The 17059-nt window shown below is 43.0% G+C and overlaps 1 protein-coding gene across 3 annotated transcripts in view; it reads right to left on the bottom strand.

The window, feature by feature from the left end:
* ahctf1 (AT hook containing transcription factor 1) overlaps positions 1-17059 on the bottom strand; it is a 118728-nt gene that overhangs the window by 20302 nt on the left and 81367 nt on the right. For 2 of the 3 annotated variants that reach the window (XR_011594987.1, XM_070889213.1), the window contains exons 29-33: positions 10608-11121; positions 10075-10192; positions 8401-8516; positions 8193-8294; positions 3282-3460 (exon numbers count right to left, since the gene is read on the bottom strand). Coding sequence is in view for 2 of the 3 variants with exons in the window: in XM_070889213.1 (XP_070745314.1) it covers positions 3282-3460; positions 8193-8294; positions 8401-8516; positions 10075-10192; positions 10608-11121 (1029 nt within the window). In the remaining variant the exon portion in view is untranslated. The remainder of the gene's footprint in view (positions 1-3281; positions 3461-8192; positions 8295-8400; positions 8517-10074; positions 10193-10607; positions 11122-17059) is intronic. The other variant, XM_070889214.1, reaches the window with a different exon arrangement.

The following is a 17059-nucleotide window of genomic DNA, read 5'->3' on the forward strand; positions in this document are numbered from 1 at the left end:
AACTATGAAATTAAATTATCAAGGAACATAAAAAATAGTAAAATATTTTACAGGCACATCAATAAAAAAGGAAGGTTGGGATGGGAATAGAGCCATTAAGGGATAGGCAGGATAATACCACAGGTATTGATAGAGAGATGGTAGAAATATTAAATAATTATTTTGCTTCAGTATTTACCAGGGAGATAGAACAGGTGGACATGACATTAGATGATGAGATTAGTAATGAGATAAGTATATTCAAAATAAAGAGGGGTTATATTAAATAAACTCATCAAACTCAAGGAGGATAAAACCCTAATCCATGCATTTTAAAAGAATCTGGGGAAGAGATAGCAGAGGCATTATTACACATATTTAATAATTCATTAGAAAAAGGTGTAGTGCCAGAGGACCGGCGGATAGCTAACATAATACCTATATTTAAAATGGGAGGATAGAACATATTCAGGGAATTATAGACCAGTCAGCTTAACATTGGTGGTAGGAAAAATGGATTCCCTACTAAAGGAGAAAATAGAACATCTAGAAACCAAAAATATAATAGTCAGCATGGATTTCAAAAGGGAATGTCTTGCTTGACCACCCTCATTGAATTTTTTGAAGATGGTATTGCAGTAGATGTAATTTATCTAGATTTTCAAAAGGCCTTCGATAAGGTACCCGATATTAGACTGATGAACAAGGTCAGAGAATGCAGTCAGAGGATGAGTAGCAGAATGGATAGCTAGCTGGCTTCAACACGGAAAGCAGAGAGTAGGGGTAAAAGGTAGCTATTCACAGTGGCAGAAGGTGGGTAGTGGTGTTCCACAAGGATCAGTGCTGGGACCACTGTTGTTCACAATTTATATTAACGATTTCGACTTTGGAATCAAAAATACAATTTCTAAATTTGCGGATAACTCCAATTCATAAACTTGCAGAATGGCCATATAATTGGCAATTGAAGTTCAACACAGATAAATGTGAGGCATTACATTTTGGTAGGAAGAACAGGGAGGTCACTTACTACTTGCGTGAGTCTAGGTGGGGTTGAGGAACAAAGGGATCTCGGAGTACAAATACATAAATCACTAAAAGTTGCGACACAGGTTAGCAAGGCCATAAAAAAAAGCAAACCAAGCACTCGGGTTTATTTCTAGAGGTATTGCATTGAAAAGTAGGGAAGTTATGCTAAACCTGTAGTTCGACCCCACTAGTTACTGCATACAGTTCTGGTCGCCATATTATAAAAAGGATATAGATGCACTGGAGAGGGTGCAGAGAAGACTTACAAGGATGTTACCAGAAATGCGAGGGTATACATATCAGGAAAGGATGAACAGGCTGGGTCTCTCTTCTCTTGAAAAAAGAAGGCTGAGGGGTGATAAAACTATGAAAGGTTTTGATAGAGTGGATACAGAGAATGTTTCCACTTGTGGGGAAGAGCATAGTAGGCCATTCGGCCCTTCGAGCCTGCACCACCATTCAGTTTTCTAAACCGTAGAGAATATAGGCCGAGTCTACTTAATCTTTCCTCATAGGACAATGCCCCCATCCCAGGAATCCTTCGTTGCACTCCTAAGGCCGAATGATGGGAGGTTTTCAAAGTAAAGAACATACTGCCCCAAATTAGTAGTTTGCATGGTACAAGTCCATTTGAGCTGATCAGGTTTCCAGGTATCTGTTGTCATTAGATATTTAATCACATTTACCATTAAAGCTGCACAATTGGCTGCAGTGGCTGTTATGCCAACCCTCAACAATCTGGATTGACAGACTTTGAGACAATAAAGAATTAAAGATACATTACTAAGATATTTCATGCCTTGAAAGGGATGGAAAGATGCATGTGTGGGTCCTACAGTTTCCCCCTAATTTGGGGGGCAACCTTTGCATCTATGTTAAGAAGCTGAATGAAGAACAGCTTGTATAATTATACATACTGTAAAGTTTAAAGAATACATTAACCGTGGAATCATAGAACAGTGTGAGCTGCGAGGAGGATGCTATGAGGCTGCAGAGCGACTTGGATAGGTTAGGTGAGTGGGCAAATGCATGGCAGATGAAGTATAATGTGGATAAATATGAGGTTATCCACTTTGGTGGTAAAAACAGAGAGACAGACTATCATCTGAATGGTGACAGATTAGGAAAAGGGGAGGTGCAACGAGACCTGGGTGTCATGGTACATCAGTCATTGAAGGTTGTCATGCAGGTACAGCAGGCGGTTAAGAAAGCAAATGGCATGTTGGCCTTCATAGCGAGGGGATTTGAGTACAGGGGCAGGGAGGTGTTGCTACAGTTGTACAGGGCATTGGTGAGGCCACACCTGGAGTATTGTATACAGTTTTGGTCTCCTAACCTGAGGAAGGACATTCTTGCTATTGAGGGAGTGCAGCGAAGGTTCACCAGACTGATTCCCGGGATGGCAGGACTGATCAAGAAAGACTGGATCAACTGGGCTTGTATTCACTGGAGTTCAGAAGAATGAGAGGGCACCTCATAGAAACGTTTAAAATTCTGATGGGTTTAGACAGGTTAGATGCTGGAAGAATGTTCCCAATGTTGGGGAAGTCCAGAACCAGGGGTCACAGTCTAAGGATAAGGGGTAAGCCATTTAGGACCGAGATGAGGAGGAACTTCTTCACCCAGAGAGTGGTGAACCTGTGGAATTCTCTACCACAGAAAGTAGTTGAGGCCAATTCACTAAATATATTCAAAAAAGAGTTAGATGTAGTCCTTAGTACTAAGGGGATCAAGGGATATGGTGAGAAAGCAGGAATGGGGTACTGAAGTTGCATGTTCAGCCATGAACACATTGAATGGCAGTGCAGGCTAGAAGGGCCGAATGGCCTACTCCTGCACCTATTTTCTATGTATCTAGTAGAGCACAGGAGTCCATCGAGTCTCCGCCAGTTCTTTCAAAGAGCAATCCAGTTAGTCTCAAACCCCCGCTCTTTCCCCATATCCTTATAATTTTTTCTCCAAGTATTTATCCAATTCCCCTTTGAAGGCCACTATTGAATCTGTATTCACCACCCTATCTGGTAATGCATTCCAAATCCTAACTACTCATTGCATAAAAACGTTTTTCCCCATGTTGCCTTTGGCTCTTTTACCAACACCTTAAATCTGTGCCCTCTCGTTATCGACCGTAGGCCATTGGGAACAGGTTTCCTTTATTTACTCCATCTAAATCTTTCATGATTCTAAACACTTCGGTCAAATCTCCACTTAGCCTTCTATGCTCCAATGAGAAATACAGCCCTACTATAAATGGAGAATATTATTGAGTTTACCTGCAAATGTGGAGTGTTTACAGGAAGGAAAACTGCAAGTGGTTCATCCTGTGTACACACCGCATTAATGTCCATCATTTCAACATCACTTTCCTCATTTCTTGATAATGCAGACCCATTTTCTTCATTTCTTGACGGTGTACTGGGGATGTCCTCATTGTCGACTACAATCACCACAGCTGGAAACGCAAATTTTTTTAAAAAAGTGTAAAATTTAAAGAGCAATCCAAATCCCTTTCTTCTGTTTAAGTACCAAGTAAACAAAATTAAATATTTAATATCTACCTTGGCTTTAAAAAAAGGGCTTTAGATGCTGATGAATCAAATGGTTTTAACTATCCTGCACATTTGTGTGCCATAAGATTCAACATGTTCAACACTCCCCTTTTCACATTGAGGTGTACATTGATGAGGTCTTTTTCTTCTCCGTACCCCATAAAATAAAATTTATCACTGCTTCAACAATTTCTATGGCTCCCAAAGAAAACATTAATTTTCTCCACCATTATGTGGGTCAAATCTTTGAAATTCTAAATGAAGGAACTGTTACACTTAAGAGCCACAAGATCATTGCAACAGAATTCATATGAAGATACACTGGCCCTGAAATTGCAGTCTCCGTGACAGTGCGCCGTCATAATCCACTTGAAAGGTTTTGCAACTTCTGGATTTCATGCGCGAAATTCGGAACTTGCTATCGATCACTGTGTGCCTTTTGACAGATCATCCAAACCGCCTGAAAAATTAGTATTGCTGGCAGAGAGTTGGGCTATTTGCTCAACAACTGCCCAGCAATTGTCTACACAAACCTTATGGCTGGTAAAAGCACAAGGGTTTATATAAGGCTCATATAAAGTTGCAATTCAGTACATGTATAATTATTACTATTCTGTACATTGTATAATTATTTGGGGATTCCATTGCATATTAGGGGATTCCCTTTGTAAATGATTATAATGGAATCCCCCTTTGTCATTGGAGGACCAGGCGCACAAAATCCCAGGTATGCCTGCACCCCTGGGATCAGTGGGCTTTTACGCTGCCATACGCCTACACAGGTTGAACGCCAGTAGGTTCTTTCGGAATTGTTTCGTGAGTTGGAGGCATAATCTGGAGGTATGCCTCCTATCGCAATTTCTAGGCCAATGGCTATTCGAGAAAATGCAGCCTCCAGTTGCAGCCTCCTTGGTGACTAAGTTTCAGATTGTTCCCTTCCTTCACATGGGGAAGCAACTGGCACTTAAACGGTTGAAAATCATGTCAATAAATGTTCTGTATTTCTGTTGGCCTCATGCCTCATCTATAGGAACAGGAGTAGCCACTCAGCCCCATGAGCTTGTTTCGCCATTCAATTACATCATGACTGATCTGTCTCTTAACTCCATTTACTGGTCTTGGTTCCGTAACCCTTAATACCCTTGCTAACAAAAAGCTCAGTTTTGAAATTTTCAATTGATCTAGACTCAACAACCTTTCTAGATTTCCACTACCCTTTGTGTGAACAATGTTTCCTCACATCACCCCTGAAGAGTCTAGTTCTAAGTTTATTATGTCCCCTTGTTCTAGACTCTGCCAACAGAGCAAATCGTTTCTCTCCATCTACCTCATCAACTCCTTGGATCATTTTAAACACCAGTTAGAAAGGGAATACAAGCTTAATCTATGCACCCTGGTCTCAAAATTTAACCCTTTTAACCCCAGTATTTAAAAAAAAAATTCATTCATGTGATAAGGGTGTCTCTGGCAAGGCCAGCATTTATTGCCCATCCCCAATTGCCTTTGAGAAGATGGTGGCGAGTCTCCCTTATACAACTGCTTGCTAGACCATTTCAGGGGGCAGTTAAGAGTCAACCACATTGCTGTGGGCCTGGAGTCAAATATGGTGAAAGGACATTAGTGAAACAGATAGACTTTTACAACAATCCAGTAGTTTCATGGTCAATATTAGTGATGCTAGCTTTTTATTCCAGATTTATTTAATTAACTGAATTACTCCAGGCCTCTTGATCATTAGTCTAGTAACATAAACACTATGCTACCATAGCCCCTGTAGTGCTAGTTTCTCTGCATGTGGCATGTCTCTGCCCACAGACCTAGCCTCTCTAAATCCTTCTCACCAGATCCTCATCGGAATATGCTTGTGCTTGCAGTCACTTACATCTAGTATGGCAAAACCTCAATCTACAAACTCAGCTGTTTATGCTTATTTCCATAATTGGTGTTTTTACTTGTGCAGCAGACTTACTTTATTTTATGTGCAACTGAATTATAACTGGCAAAGTGGTTGGTGGGTGCCGAAATACTACCCCTTTAGATACTTGGGAAAACATAGTAGCCCCTGTCTAGATGGAACATCACTTCAGTAGTTGGAGCAAGTGTTACCAGAAGGTGTTTGGAAAAGGATAGAAGCAACTTGGCAACAACAAAGATAATAATCTAACTAGGTAATATACTGAAGTAGTATCACAATGAGTTAGCATATTCTCCTTTTACCCCAGGGACTTGAGCTCAAATTTCAAACATTAGGCACTTTTACACCAATGCTTCTTTACATCAAATTCCAGGAAATTGTCACCCTTGAGGCAGTTCCCTATATTTGCACTGCTAAATCTGTCTCCCATACTCTAGTGAAAGAATTGCAGACCCATGAACATCTGCCTACAACCCTGCTGCCAGGCTAGGAGAGCAGCGTAAATGTGGGATGTCACATACAGATGCCACTCTCAGCATGTGAAAGACAGTGGCAGTGCACAAGCATTTATTATTGATATAAATAATTTCTCTCTCCCCCCTGACTACAAGAGTCCTATGTGAAATGAATTTGGAAAATTTACAATCCAACTGCACAAGCTCGCAGCACAGAATAACATTGAATTAAATACAAAATTGCAATCTCTCGTCAATTTTAAGGGTGGCTGGGGAAAGAAATTGTCAAATTAAATACTAGCCTAGGATAGAGTACTTCCGAATGAGAGTTTAAAACAAGTTGGTGCAGCAGAGCAAAGGGAGTTAGATTCTCCATTTAGCCATCCTTTACCTGACCTGGGAATGCAGAGATTGTTCAAGTGGCAGTTTCTCCACAACACAAAACATTCCTCATTTGGAGTATGAAAATGCGTCTACTGAAATAAAGGTAACCTTTCAGCAATGAGGAAGATGAGATACTGAGACTATTTCCACAACAGCATAGAAAATGAAGAGATATAATAGAGGGGTTTAAAATTATGAAGGGGTTTGATAGTGTGAATAGTAAAAGACTATTTAGCGAGTCAGCATCTAGGCGTCATCAATTTAAGATTGCTAGTAAGAGAGTGAGGAAAGAAGTTAGAAGACATTTCTTTACGCAAGGGGTTATAGGACCATCCGATGCTTTACACAAGTGGTTGAGGTAGACAGTGTTGCATCTTTTAAGGGAAGAGTAGATAAACATTTGAAGACGCAGGGAGACAGAAGAATTTTGTGATTAGTTTTGGACTCCTCAAGCAATGAGCTGGCACAGACACATTGGGTCAAGTGGCCTCCTCCTGTGTTATAAATGGCTTCCGCCTGTGCTGTAAACACCTATGGTTCCAGTTTCCAACCATAAAAGCAAATGTGTGTTTCTTAATTTAATGCAAAACCAGACAGTTAAAAGACTTAAGTTCCTTTTATCCTTCTAGTGATTAGCATGTATACTCATCAACATCATAGGCAGTCCCTCGGAATCGAGGAAGACTTGCTTCCACTCTTAAAATAAGTACTTAAGTGGCTGAACAGTCCAATATGAGAACCACAGTCCCCGTCACAGGTGGGACAGATAGTCATTGAGTGAAAGGGTGGGTGGGACAGGTTTGCCGCATACTCCTTCCGCTGCCTGCACTTGATTTCTGCATGCTCTCGGCGATGAGACTCGAGGTGTTCAGCTGCCTCCCGGATGCACTTCCTTCACTTAGGGCGGTCTTTGGCCAGGGACTCCCAGGTGTCAGTGGGGATGTTGCACTTTTTCAGGGAGGCTTTGAGGGTGTCCTTGTAACGTTTCCTCTGTCCACCTTTGGCTCGTTTGCCATGAAGGAGTTCCGAGTAGAACGCTTGTTTTGGGAGTCTCGTGTCTGGCATGTGAACAATGTGGCCTGCCCAGCGGAGCTGATCAAGTGTGGTCAGTGCTTCAATGCTGGGGATGTTGGCCTGGTCGAGGACGCTAATGTTGGTGCGTCTGTCCTCCCAGGGGATTTGTATGATCTTGCAAAGGCATTGTTGGTGGTATTTCTCCAGCGACTTGAGGTGTCTACTGTACATGGTCAATGTCTCTGAGCCATACGGGAGAGCGGTTATTACTACAGCCCTGTAGACCTAGAGCTTGGTGGCAGTTTTGAGGGCCTAATCTTCTAACACTCTTTTCCTCAGGCGGCCGAAGGCTGCACTGGCGCACTGGAGGCGGTGTTGGATCTCAACATCAATATACTGAGGCGTACGAAAATATGGGCCTTACACTAAACATCCGTAAGACAAAGGTCCTCCACCAGCCTGTCCTCGCCGAACAGCACTGCCCCCCAGTCATTAAGATCCACGCCGCGGCCCTGGACAAGGTGGACCATTTCCCATATTTCAGGAGCCTCTTATCAACAAGAGTATGCATACTACACAATACAGGGAGAAACAAAATGGACCGGTGCAGGAAGTTTATCAGCATATTATTTACCAATAGAAGTACTGCACTTCAGAATAATTAATTGTACGTAAAGTGATTCAGAGTTGTGATAAAGTGCTATATAAATGCAAGTTTTTCTTTCATGTTAACTTAAACCATGATCTTCCAGGAGATGTTTGTAGAATCTACATTCATATGTAACTACACAGTACTGATTTTGCACAAACAAGTTCAAAGACAGCAAATCGGGCGGTTTTGTTTATTAGACAGCCATTTTTACACACATTTTTGTTCAGAAGGTACGCCGCTGACGTGGATTTCACAGAAAAAGTCCCTCCAGTTGTTTTCAATTGTTCTTTGGCAAACAAACCTGTTGACTGTAGAAGCTGCATTGAAAAAAATGTGAAAAAAAGCTCACCCGCAATAGTAAGCTAGTTTTATTTAAACTAGATAGTAATTTTACACAGAAGTAATAAAAGGAACTAGACATACGTTCAGCGTCTGTAGTGACTGAGTGGAGAATGTCCTCACTCTGGAACAATCCTTCCTTTTCCTGTGGTATATGAGATAGCTGTTGTTCCTCAGGCATTTCTGGATGCACGCCTTCACTGAATAGTCAAACAAAAGCAAACAGAATTAACAGCACAGAAAAAGGCCACTTGCCTATGCTGGTGTTTTTATGCTCCTCCTACCCTACTTCATCTAACCCCATCAGCATATCCTTCTACTCTAGCTTTTCCTTAAATGCATCTAGGCTATTCACCTCAACTACGCCACGTCGTAGCGAGTTCCACATTCTCTGCGTAAAGAAGTTTCTCCTGAATTCCCTACTGGATTTATTGGTTACTAACTTATATTTATGGCCCCTAGTTTTGGACTCCCGCAGAAATGGAAACATCTCGCCCACGTCTACCCTATCGAACCCATTCATAATTTTAAAGACCTCTATTAGGTCACCCCTGAGCCTTCTAACAGTGCCATTAACTGAATTAATGCTGAAAAGTGCTGCCATAATTGATCATCATGCTTCTAGTCTAAAAACCTTTGATTAGTGCAAGCAGTTTCCCTACAGCTTAATGCACATCATCCAGGCCGTAATGTTTAGAGAAAACACTGACTAGGAATGGAATTTCCTTCTTTACCCACCCCCCCTCCCCTTAATTGGTAACAAGCACTCAAGTCAGATAATAATCTGAATGATTCAGTTCAGAGATCATTCCAGGCTGAGAAGAGCATCCTTTGATTTTTCAATAAGGAGCTGCATTTCCCAGATTAGCTGTTGCTTATGGTCTCACTGAATGAGACAGTCATGTTAATGGCAAATTATTGGCAGTTATGTGGCACACACTGGCATCTACCAGGAAGTGAGCTAGGTGTATCTGTATTTTTAAAATTATGAGATTCTTACAGCCAGAGAGGGGAGTTTCACTTTATTCATTTAAGTTGAATTCATATCCAAATTCTGATAGAAGCAGGGTAACTAATCCATTATTGGAAACAATGCATTGAAAAAAATAGGAAAAATGGCAGTTAGGTTTTGCAAAATCAGATACGCTACAAGCACTAGAGGGGTTGTGGGGGCGGGGTAAGGGGGAAATGGGGGTGCTGCTTCACGGGAACATTTGGTTCACCATGTAGGCATATCTCTTGCAGAAAGCATATAATAGTCGTGTGTAAACCATGGAGGTTTCTTGAAAGTGGAATAGAGTTGTAAGTGACAATGTTATTCTGTTTTCAATGTAATCATTACTTTATATCCGTATGGTCATTTCTCCCTCACACAACACTTTGAGTGAACATGTGATCTGCTCTCAGGCCCTGGGCCAATGATGTGCCGTGGTCAACCTCGAGGATGTGCGCACGACTGGCAGATAAAGTTCATTCAACAGATGAAAAATGCTTCCCAAGCTTATTAATGTGTGTTATAAAAGCAACACAATAATCAAAGAAAAAAAAATTGCCAAATGTTTAAAATACATTGATTTACCAACATACCAAGACAAGGCCAACCTTTGTGCAAATGGGAATCAAGAGGAAGAGGAATGGAAACTATTTTGCAAATTTGGTGCAAAAAAAAAAGTTGAGCAAATCGTGAGATGGAGAAGTGTACAGACAATAAGTGAATGCTGACAAAGAAGTTAAAGGGGAAAAATATTGCAGCCTTACCCCTCGTTAGCAGATTCAAGGTTATACATCAACAGGGCTGCTTCTTCATTACTTGAGCTGATGAATGCTGTGGCAATGTTTACAGATAGTGAAGTACTTCCATTCTTGACATCCAAAACTAGCAATATAAAGTATAAACCGATTACTAGTTTTGTTTGACAGACAAAACCAGTTAAAATTAAAACTATTTCAATCCTAAAATGAAGGATTTCAGAACACGTTGCAATTCCCTGATCAAAACTAAAGGTAGTCAACGTCTTCAGTGTACACAGCACCATCTGTAAAATGAATCAGTTAGAACAGTAAAAAAGCCCAAATATATTGCTCTTTACCAACCTTTACATGGCTTATTAGGATCCAAGAAGGTCTATGCAATGAGGCTCTTTAATGGATGCGATGGAGTGAGAAACATTTGGCACAACATTATGCCACCTGATTTTAAACTGTGCTAGTTTGTGCGCATGGCTGGCTTAACGGCCCAATTATTGTCGAAAACAAAAAAATATAAATCCATTAAGTTTAGCAAAACATACCTTCTTCACACTCAGAGTTTTTCTCATTATCTGACTCAACAAATAGAATTTCATTTTCAGGCACATCTTCATTTTCAGTCTGAGGCACCTCAATTTCTTGGCCACTTGTAGCATGTTTCTCCACAACATGTTCTTCCACGTGAGTAGGATCGCCACTTAAGACTGTCTCTTCCGTATTTAGGATGAATACATCTGCAGAAACTGGTCTGCCCATTTCCTTGGAAGTGTCCGCTCGATCCAGAGACTCAGCAGCATCTACATATTCTTCGATGGACCATTCTTCTGTTCTTCCAGAACTATCAAAGTCGTCTTTTGGGACTTCAATTTTGTCATCATCTTTATCAGTACCAGAAAGATCAATTATCTCCACTTGCTCAGACAGTACTTCATTGTCTGGAGTTAACTCATTTGTGGCCAGGTTTTCTGTGGTTGAAGGCCATGACTCAATGGATGGTGTTCGTGGAATCCGTTTGGATGATGAAGGCAGTAGTTGTAATTCATCAGCAGCTGCCACCTTGAATTAAAAGAGATATGTGAATTTGCAACCTGCTGCAAATAACAGGTTAACCATTCATCGGCTACTCGTGAATTCTGAGGTCACAGTAGGCTAACGATTAAAAATGCTATTCCTCTTGTTTAATATTTTGGCCTGGATTTTGCAGTCAGCGGCGAAGTGATGGCGCTTGCTGCTGACCTCGAAGAATGCTGCTACACAAAGATCTAGCTATCTTTGTGGCATCAATTTCGCCTTTCCCGACGTTAATTTGATTCTGGCGCTAAGGGGATCTCCAGCCTCCAGTAACAGTGAAGTTATCAAGCCGGCTAAGCAGTCAGTCACACTGACAGCAAACCAGGAAGTAAAATGCACTGATTATCCTTCACTTTTTATAAATTTTACAGAGAGCGAAATAAAGATTGGGACATACACATATGATTAAGGTAGAAGCTGAAATATCAAACAAACTTTTCAAAAAATATAACACATTAAAAATACGGAATTATCAAATGGAAAAAGTTGGCATTCCACAAATGTAAAATTAGTTTGTCAGAGCCAGAGGTTGATCAGCAGTAATTATGACTTAGGACGTCGTTAAAAACCCAGTTACACCCCAATGAACAACGCTTTCCTTATCCTGGGGTTTATAACAGCGATATCCATCAGAGAGGCCGGGAGTGTCCGAGAGGGCGAGGGAGGGAGAGGATCAGAGAGCAGGGGGGGAAAGGAGAGTCCGAGACAGAGAGCGAGGGGGGAGTCCAGGCGCGACTGGGAGAGTCCGGGCCTCAACAAAGACAAAAATCTAAAGTGTGACGTCGGCTCAAGGAAAACAGCTGATTGGTGAGTAGCCGGTGAGTGATTTTGTGTTCTAGTTTTAAGTTTATTTCATAGTCAGTCAAATAGTTCATAGTTAAGTTCATAATCAAATAAATAGAGGCATGACAGGGCAGCTCAGTCCCGTGAAGTGCACATCCTGTGTCATGTAGGAAGTCCTGTACGCCTCGCTTAACATGGACAAGCACATGTGCAGGAAGCGTCGCCAGTTACAGCAACTTGAGCTTCGGGTTTTGGAGCTCGAGAGGCAGCTGGAGTCACTGCGGTGCATTCGCGAAGCTGAGAACGTCGTGGATAGCACGGTTTTAGAGGTGGCCCTGCAACTTAAGAATATGCAGGCAGAGAGGGAATGGACAGCCAGACTTAAGAGGAGAACCAGGCAGGTAGGGAAGGAATCCCCCGAGTGCATCGCACTCTCCAACCAGTATTCTGTTCTGTGTACTGGTGGGGGAGATGGTTCCTCTGGGGAGTGCAGCCAGAGCCAAGACCACAGCACCACGGGGGGGGGGGGGGGGGGGGGAGGGGGCTCAGCTGCACGGGGGGAGCAGAAGAGTGGAAGAGCAATTGCGGTAGAGGATTTGATAGTTAGGGGTGCAGATAGGTGTTTCTGCGGCCATAGATGTGACTCCAGGATGGTATGTTCCCTCCCTGGTGCAAGGGTCAAGGATGTCACCGAACGGCTGCCGGGCATTCTGGGAGGAGAGAGTGAACAGCCACAGGTTGTAGTCCATGTTGGTATCAATGACATAGGTAGAAAGAAGGATGAGGTCCTAGAGGCAGATTTTAGAGAGATAGGAGAGAAATTAAAAAGCAGGACCTCTAAAGGTAGTAATCTTGGGATTACTCCCGGTGTCATGTGCTCGCAAGTACAAAAGTACGATAGGACAGATGAATGCGTGGATCGAGGGATGGTCCTGAGGCATTGGGACCATTTCTGGGGGAGGTGTGATCTGTACAAGCCGGATGGGTTGCACTTCAACAAAGACCAGGACCAATTCCTTGCGGGGGGGGGGGGTTTTGCTCGTGCTGTTGGGGAGGATTTAAACAAGTTTGGCAGGGGGATGGGAACTTGAGAATAGATGCAGTAGGGAGAGAAGCAAAGCTGGAATTGGAAAGTAGAAAAGAAGAAAGTGAATTTGGAAGACAGAGGAAACAGGGGCCAGAAAATAGACAACAAGGAAGTTTGGCAGTGCTAAATAGTATATATTTCAATGCAAAGAGTATATGGAATAATTCAGATGAGCTGAGAGCACAGATAGACTCTTGGGAGTATGATATAGCTATTACAGAGACATGGCTGAAAGAAGGGCAGCAATGGCAGCTCAACATTCCTGGTTGAGATGGGGGTAAAAATGGAGGCAGGGGGGGGGGGTCAGTATTCATTGTGGAATTACAGCTGTGAGGAGGGCTGATATTTTGGAAGGATCATCAAATGAGACCACATGGGTTGAATTGAAAAACAAAAAAGGGGCGATCACACGGCTTTGAATGTACTATCGACCCCCAAACAGTCAGAGGGAGATAGAAGAACAAATATGTCGGCAAATCTCTGAGAAGTGCACAAAACTATAGGGCAGTAATAATAGTGGATTTCAACCACCCTAATATTAACTGGGATAAAATTAGCGTGAATGGTATAGAGGGTGTGGAATTCCTAAAATGCATTGAGGAGAACTTTTCTAGCCAGTATGTAGCAAGCCCAACAAGGGAGGGGGTGGTTCTGGACTTAATTTTTGGGAATGAAGCTGGGCAGGTGAAAGGGGCATCAGTCAGCCAGAAATGCTGAGTGGATGATCCATATTGGCCTCCTCTTGAGGTTCCCACCAGCACAGAAGCCAGTCTTCAGCCAATTCGGTTCACTTCATGTGATATCAAGAAAAGGCGGAGTACACTGGCTACAGCAAAGGCTATGGGCCCCGACAGCATCCCGGCTATTGTGCTCCAGAACTAGCTGCACCCTTAGCCAAGCTGTTCCAATACAGCTACAACACTGGCATCTATCCGACAATATGGAAAACTGCCCAAGTACGTCCCATCCACAAAAAGCAGAACAAATCCAATCCAGCCAACTATCGCCTCATCAGTCTACTCTCAATTATCAGCAAAGTGATGGAAGGTGTCGTCAACAGTGCTATCAAGCGGCACTTACCAGTAATCGGCTCACCGATGCCCAGTTTAGGTTCCGCCAGGACCACTCGGCCCCAGGCCTCATTACAGCCTTGGTCCAAACATGGACAAAAGAGCTGAATTCCAGAGGTGAGGTGAGAGTGACTGCCCTCGACATCAAGGCAGCATTTGACCGAGTGTGGCACCAAGGAGCCCTAGTACAACTGAAGTCAATGGGAATCAGGGGGAAAACTCTCCACTGGCTGGAGTCATACCTAGCACAAAGGAAGATGGTTGTGGTGGTTGGAGGTCAATCATCACAGCCCCAGGACATCACTGTAGGAGTTCCTCAGGGCAGTATCCTAGGCCCAACCATCTTCAGCTGCTTCATTAATGACCTTCCCTCCATCATAAGGTCAGAAATGTGAAAGTTCGCTGATGACGGCACAGTGTTCAGTGCCATTCACAACTGCTCAGACAATGGAGCAGTCCGTGCCCCCATGCAACAAAGCCTGGATGACATTCAGGCTTGGGCTGTCATTCGCGCTAGGCAATGACTATCTCCAACCAGCGAGAGTCTAACCACCGCCCCTTGACATTCAAGGCATTACCATCGCCTAATGCCCCATCAACATCCTGGGGGGTCACCACTGACAAGAAACTTAACTGGGGACGAGCCACAGAAACAAGAGCAGATCAGAAGCTGGGTATTCTGTGGCGAGTGTCTCACCTCCCGAATCCCCAAAGTCTTTCCACCATCTACAAGGTACAAGTTGGGAATGTGATGGAATACTCTCCACTTGCCTGGATGAGTGCAGCTCCAACGACACTCATGAAGCTCGACACCATCCAGGACAAAGCAGCCCGCTTCATTGGCAGCCCATCCACCACCTTAAACATTCACTCCCTCCATCACCACATACCGTGGCTGCAGTGTGTACCATCTACAAGATGCACTGCAGCAACTCACCAAGGCTTCTTCGGCAGCACCTCCCAAACCCACGACCTATACCACCTTGGAGAGCAAGGGCAGCAGGCGCATGGGAACACCACCTCCAAGTTCTTCCCCAAGTCACACACCACCCTGACTTGGAAATATATCGCCGTTCCTTCATCGTCGCTGGGTCAAAATCCTGGAACTCCCTCCATAACAGCACTGCGGGAGTACCTTCACAAGGACTGCAGCGTTTCAAGAAGGTGGCTCACCACCATCTTCTCAAGGGCAATAAATGCTGGCCTTGCCAGCGATGCCCACATCCCACGAATGATTTTTTTTTAAAAAAGGGGAGCATTTTGGTGCTAGCGATCATAATTCAGTTAGATTTAGGGTAGCTATGCAAAAGGACAAAGATAGACCAGGAATAAAAGTTCTCAATTGGGGAAAAACCAACTTTGCTAAGCTTAGAGGTGATTTAGCCATAGTGGACTGAAACCAAATATTTGAAAGCAAATCTGTGTCAGAGGGAGGCATTCAAGAAGGAGATCCAGAGCAAGTATGTCCGCTTAAAGAAAAAGAGTGGGATGAACAAATCTAGAGACCTCTGGGTGTCAAGGGGCACACAGGGTAGGATAAAGAAAATAAAAGGAGGCTTGTGACAGATACTGAGTGCTCAACACTGCAGAAACTCTAGAGGAATATAGCAAATGCAAGGGTGCAATTAAAAAGGAAATTAGGAAAGCAATGAGTGAGGATGAAAAATGTTTGGCGAGTACAATCAAGGAAATCCCAAAGATGTTTTATAAATACATTAAGAGCAAGAGGATAACTAAAGAGTAGGGCCTATTGGAGACCATAAAGGTAATGTATGTGTGGGGGCGGAAGATGTGGCTATGGTTCTTAATAAATACTTTGCGTCTGTTTTCACAAAAGAAAGGGGCGATGCAGACATTGCTATCAGGGAGGAGGAATGTGAAATATTAGATGAAATAAACAGAGAGAGAGGCAGTATTAAGAGGGTTAACAGCTTTGAAAGTGGATAAATCCCCAGGCACAGATGAAATGCTGTTGAGAAGCAAAAGAGGAACTTGCAGAGGCTCTGACCATTATTTTCCAATCCTCTCTGGCTACCGGTGTGGTGCTGGAGGACTGGAGGTCTGCTAATGTGATACCTTAAAAAGGGAGAAAGGGACAGACCAAGTAATTACAGGCCAGTCAGCCTAACCTTGGTGGTGGGAAAATTATTGGAAAAAATTCTGAGGGACGGGATAAATCTTCATTTAGAAAGACACTGATTAATCAAGTACAGTCAGCATGGATTTTTGAGGGAAGGTCATGTCTGACTAACTTGATTTTTTGAGGAGGTAACAAGGAGGGTTGATGAGGGTAGTGCGTTTGATGTAGTGTATATGGATTTAAACAAGGCTTTTGATAAGGTCCCACATGGCAAACTGGTCACAAAAGTAAAAGCCACTTTGTAATGGGATTCATTGCAAAGTGGCAAGTTGGATCCAAAATTGGCTCAGAGGCAGGAAGCAAAGGGTAATGATTGATGGGTGTTTTGTGACTGGAAGACTATTTCCAGTGGGGTTCCGCAGAGCTCGGTACTAGGTCCCTTGCTTTTTGTGGTATATATCAATGATTTTGACTTGAATGATTAAGAAGTTCGCAGATGATACTAAAATTAGCTGTGTGATTGATAATGAAGAAGAAAGCTATAGATTGCAGGAAGGTATCAATGAACTGGTCAGGTGGGCAGAACAGTAGCAAATGGAATTCAATTCGGAGAAGTGTGAGATAATGCATTTGGGGAGGGCCAACAAGGCAAGGGAATACACATTAAATGGTAGGACACTGAGAAGTGTAGAGGAACAAAAGGTGGTTAAGAAGGCATACGGGATACTTGTATTCTATGCCTCCGCTAATAAAGGGAAGAGCAGGGAGGTTATGCTTGAACTGTATAAAACATTAGTTAGGCCACAGCTAGAGTACTGTGTGCAGTTCTGGTCACAACATTACAGGAAAGATGTGATTGCACTCAAGAGGGTACAGAGGAGATTTACAAGAATGTTGTCTGGA

The sequence above is a fragment of the Pristiophorus japonicus genome, chromosome 9 (assembly GCF_044704955.1).
Source record: "Pristiophorus japonicus isolate sPriJap1 chromosome 9, sPriJap1.hap1, whole genome shotgun sequence".
NCBI classification, from domain to species: domain Eukaryota; kingdom Metazoa; phylum Chordata; class Chondrichthyes; family Pristiophoridae; genus Pristiophorus; species Pristiophorus japonicus.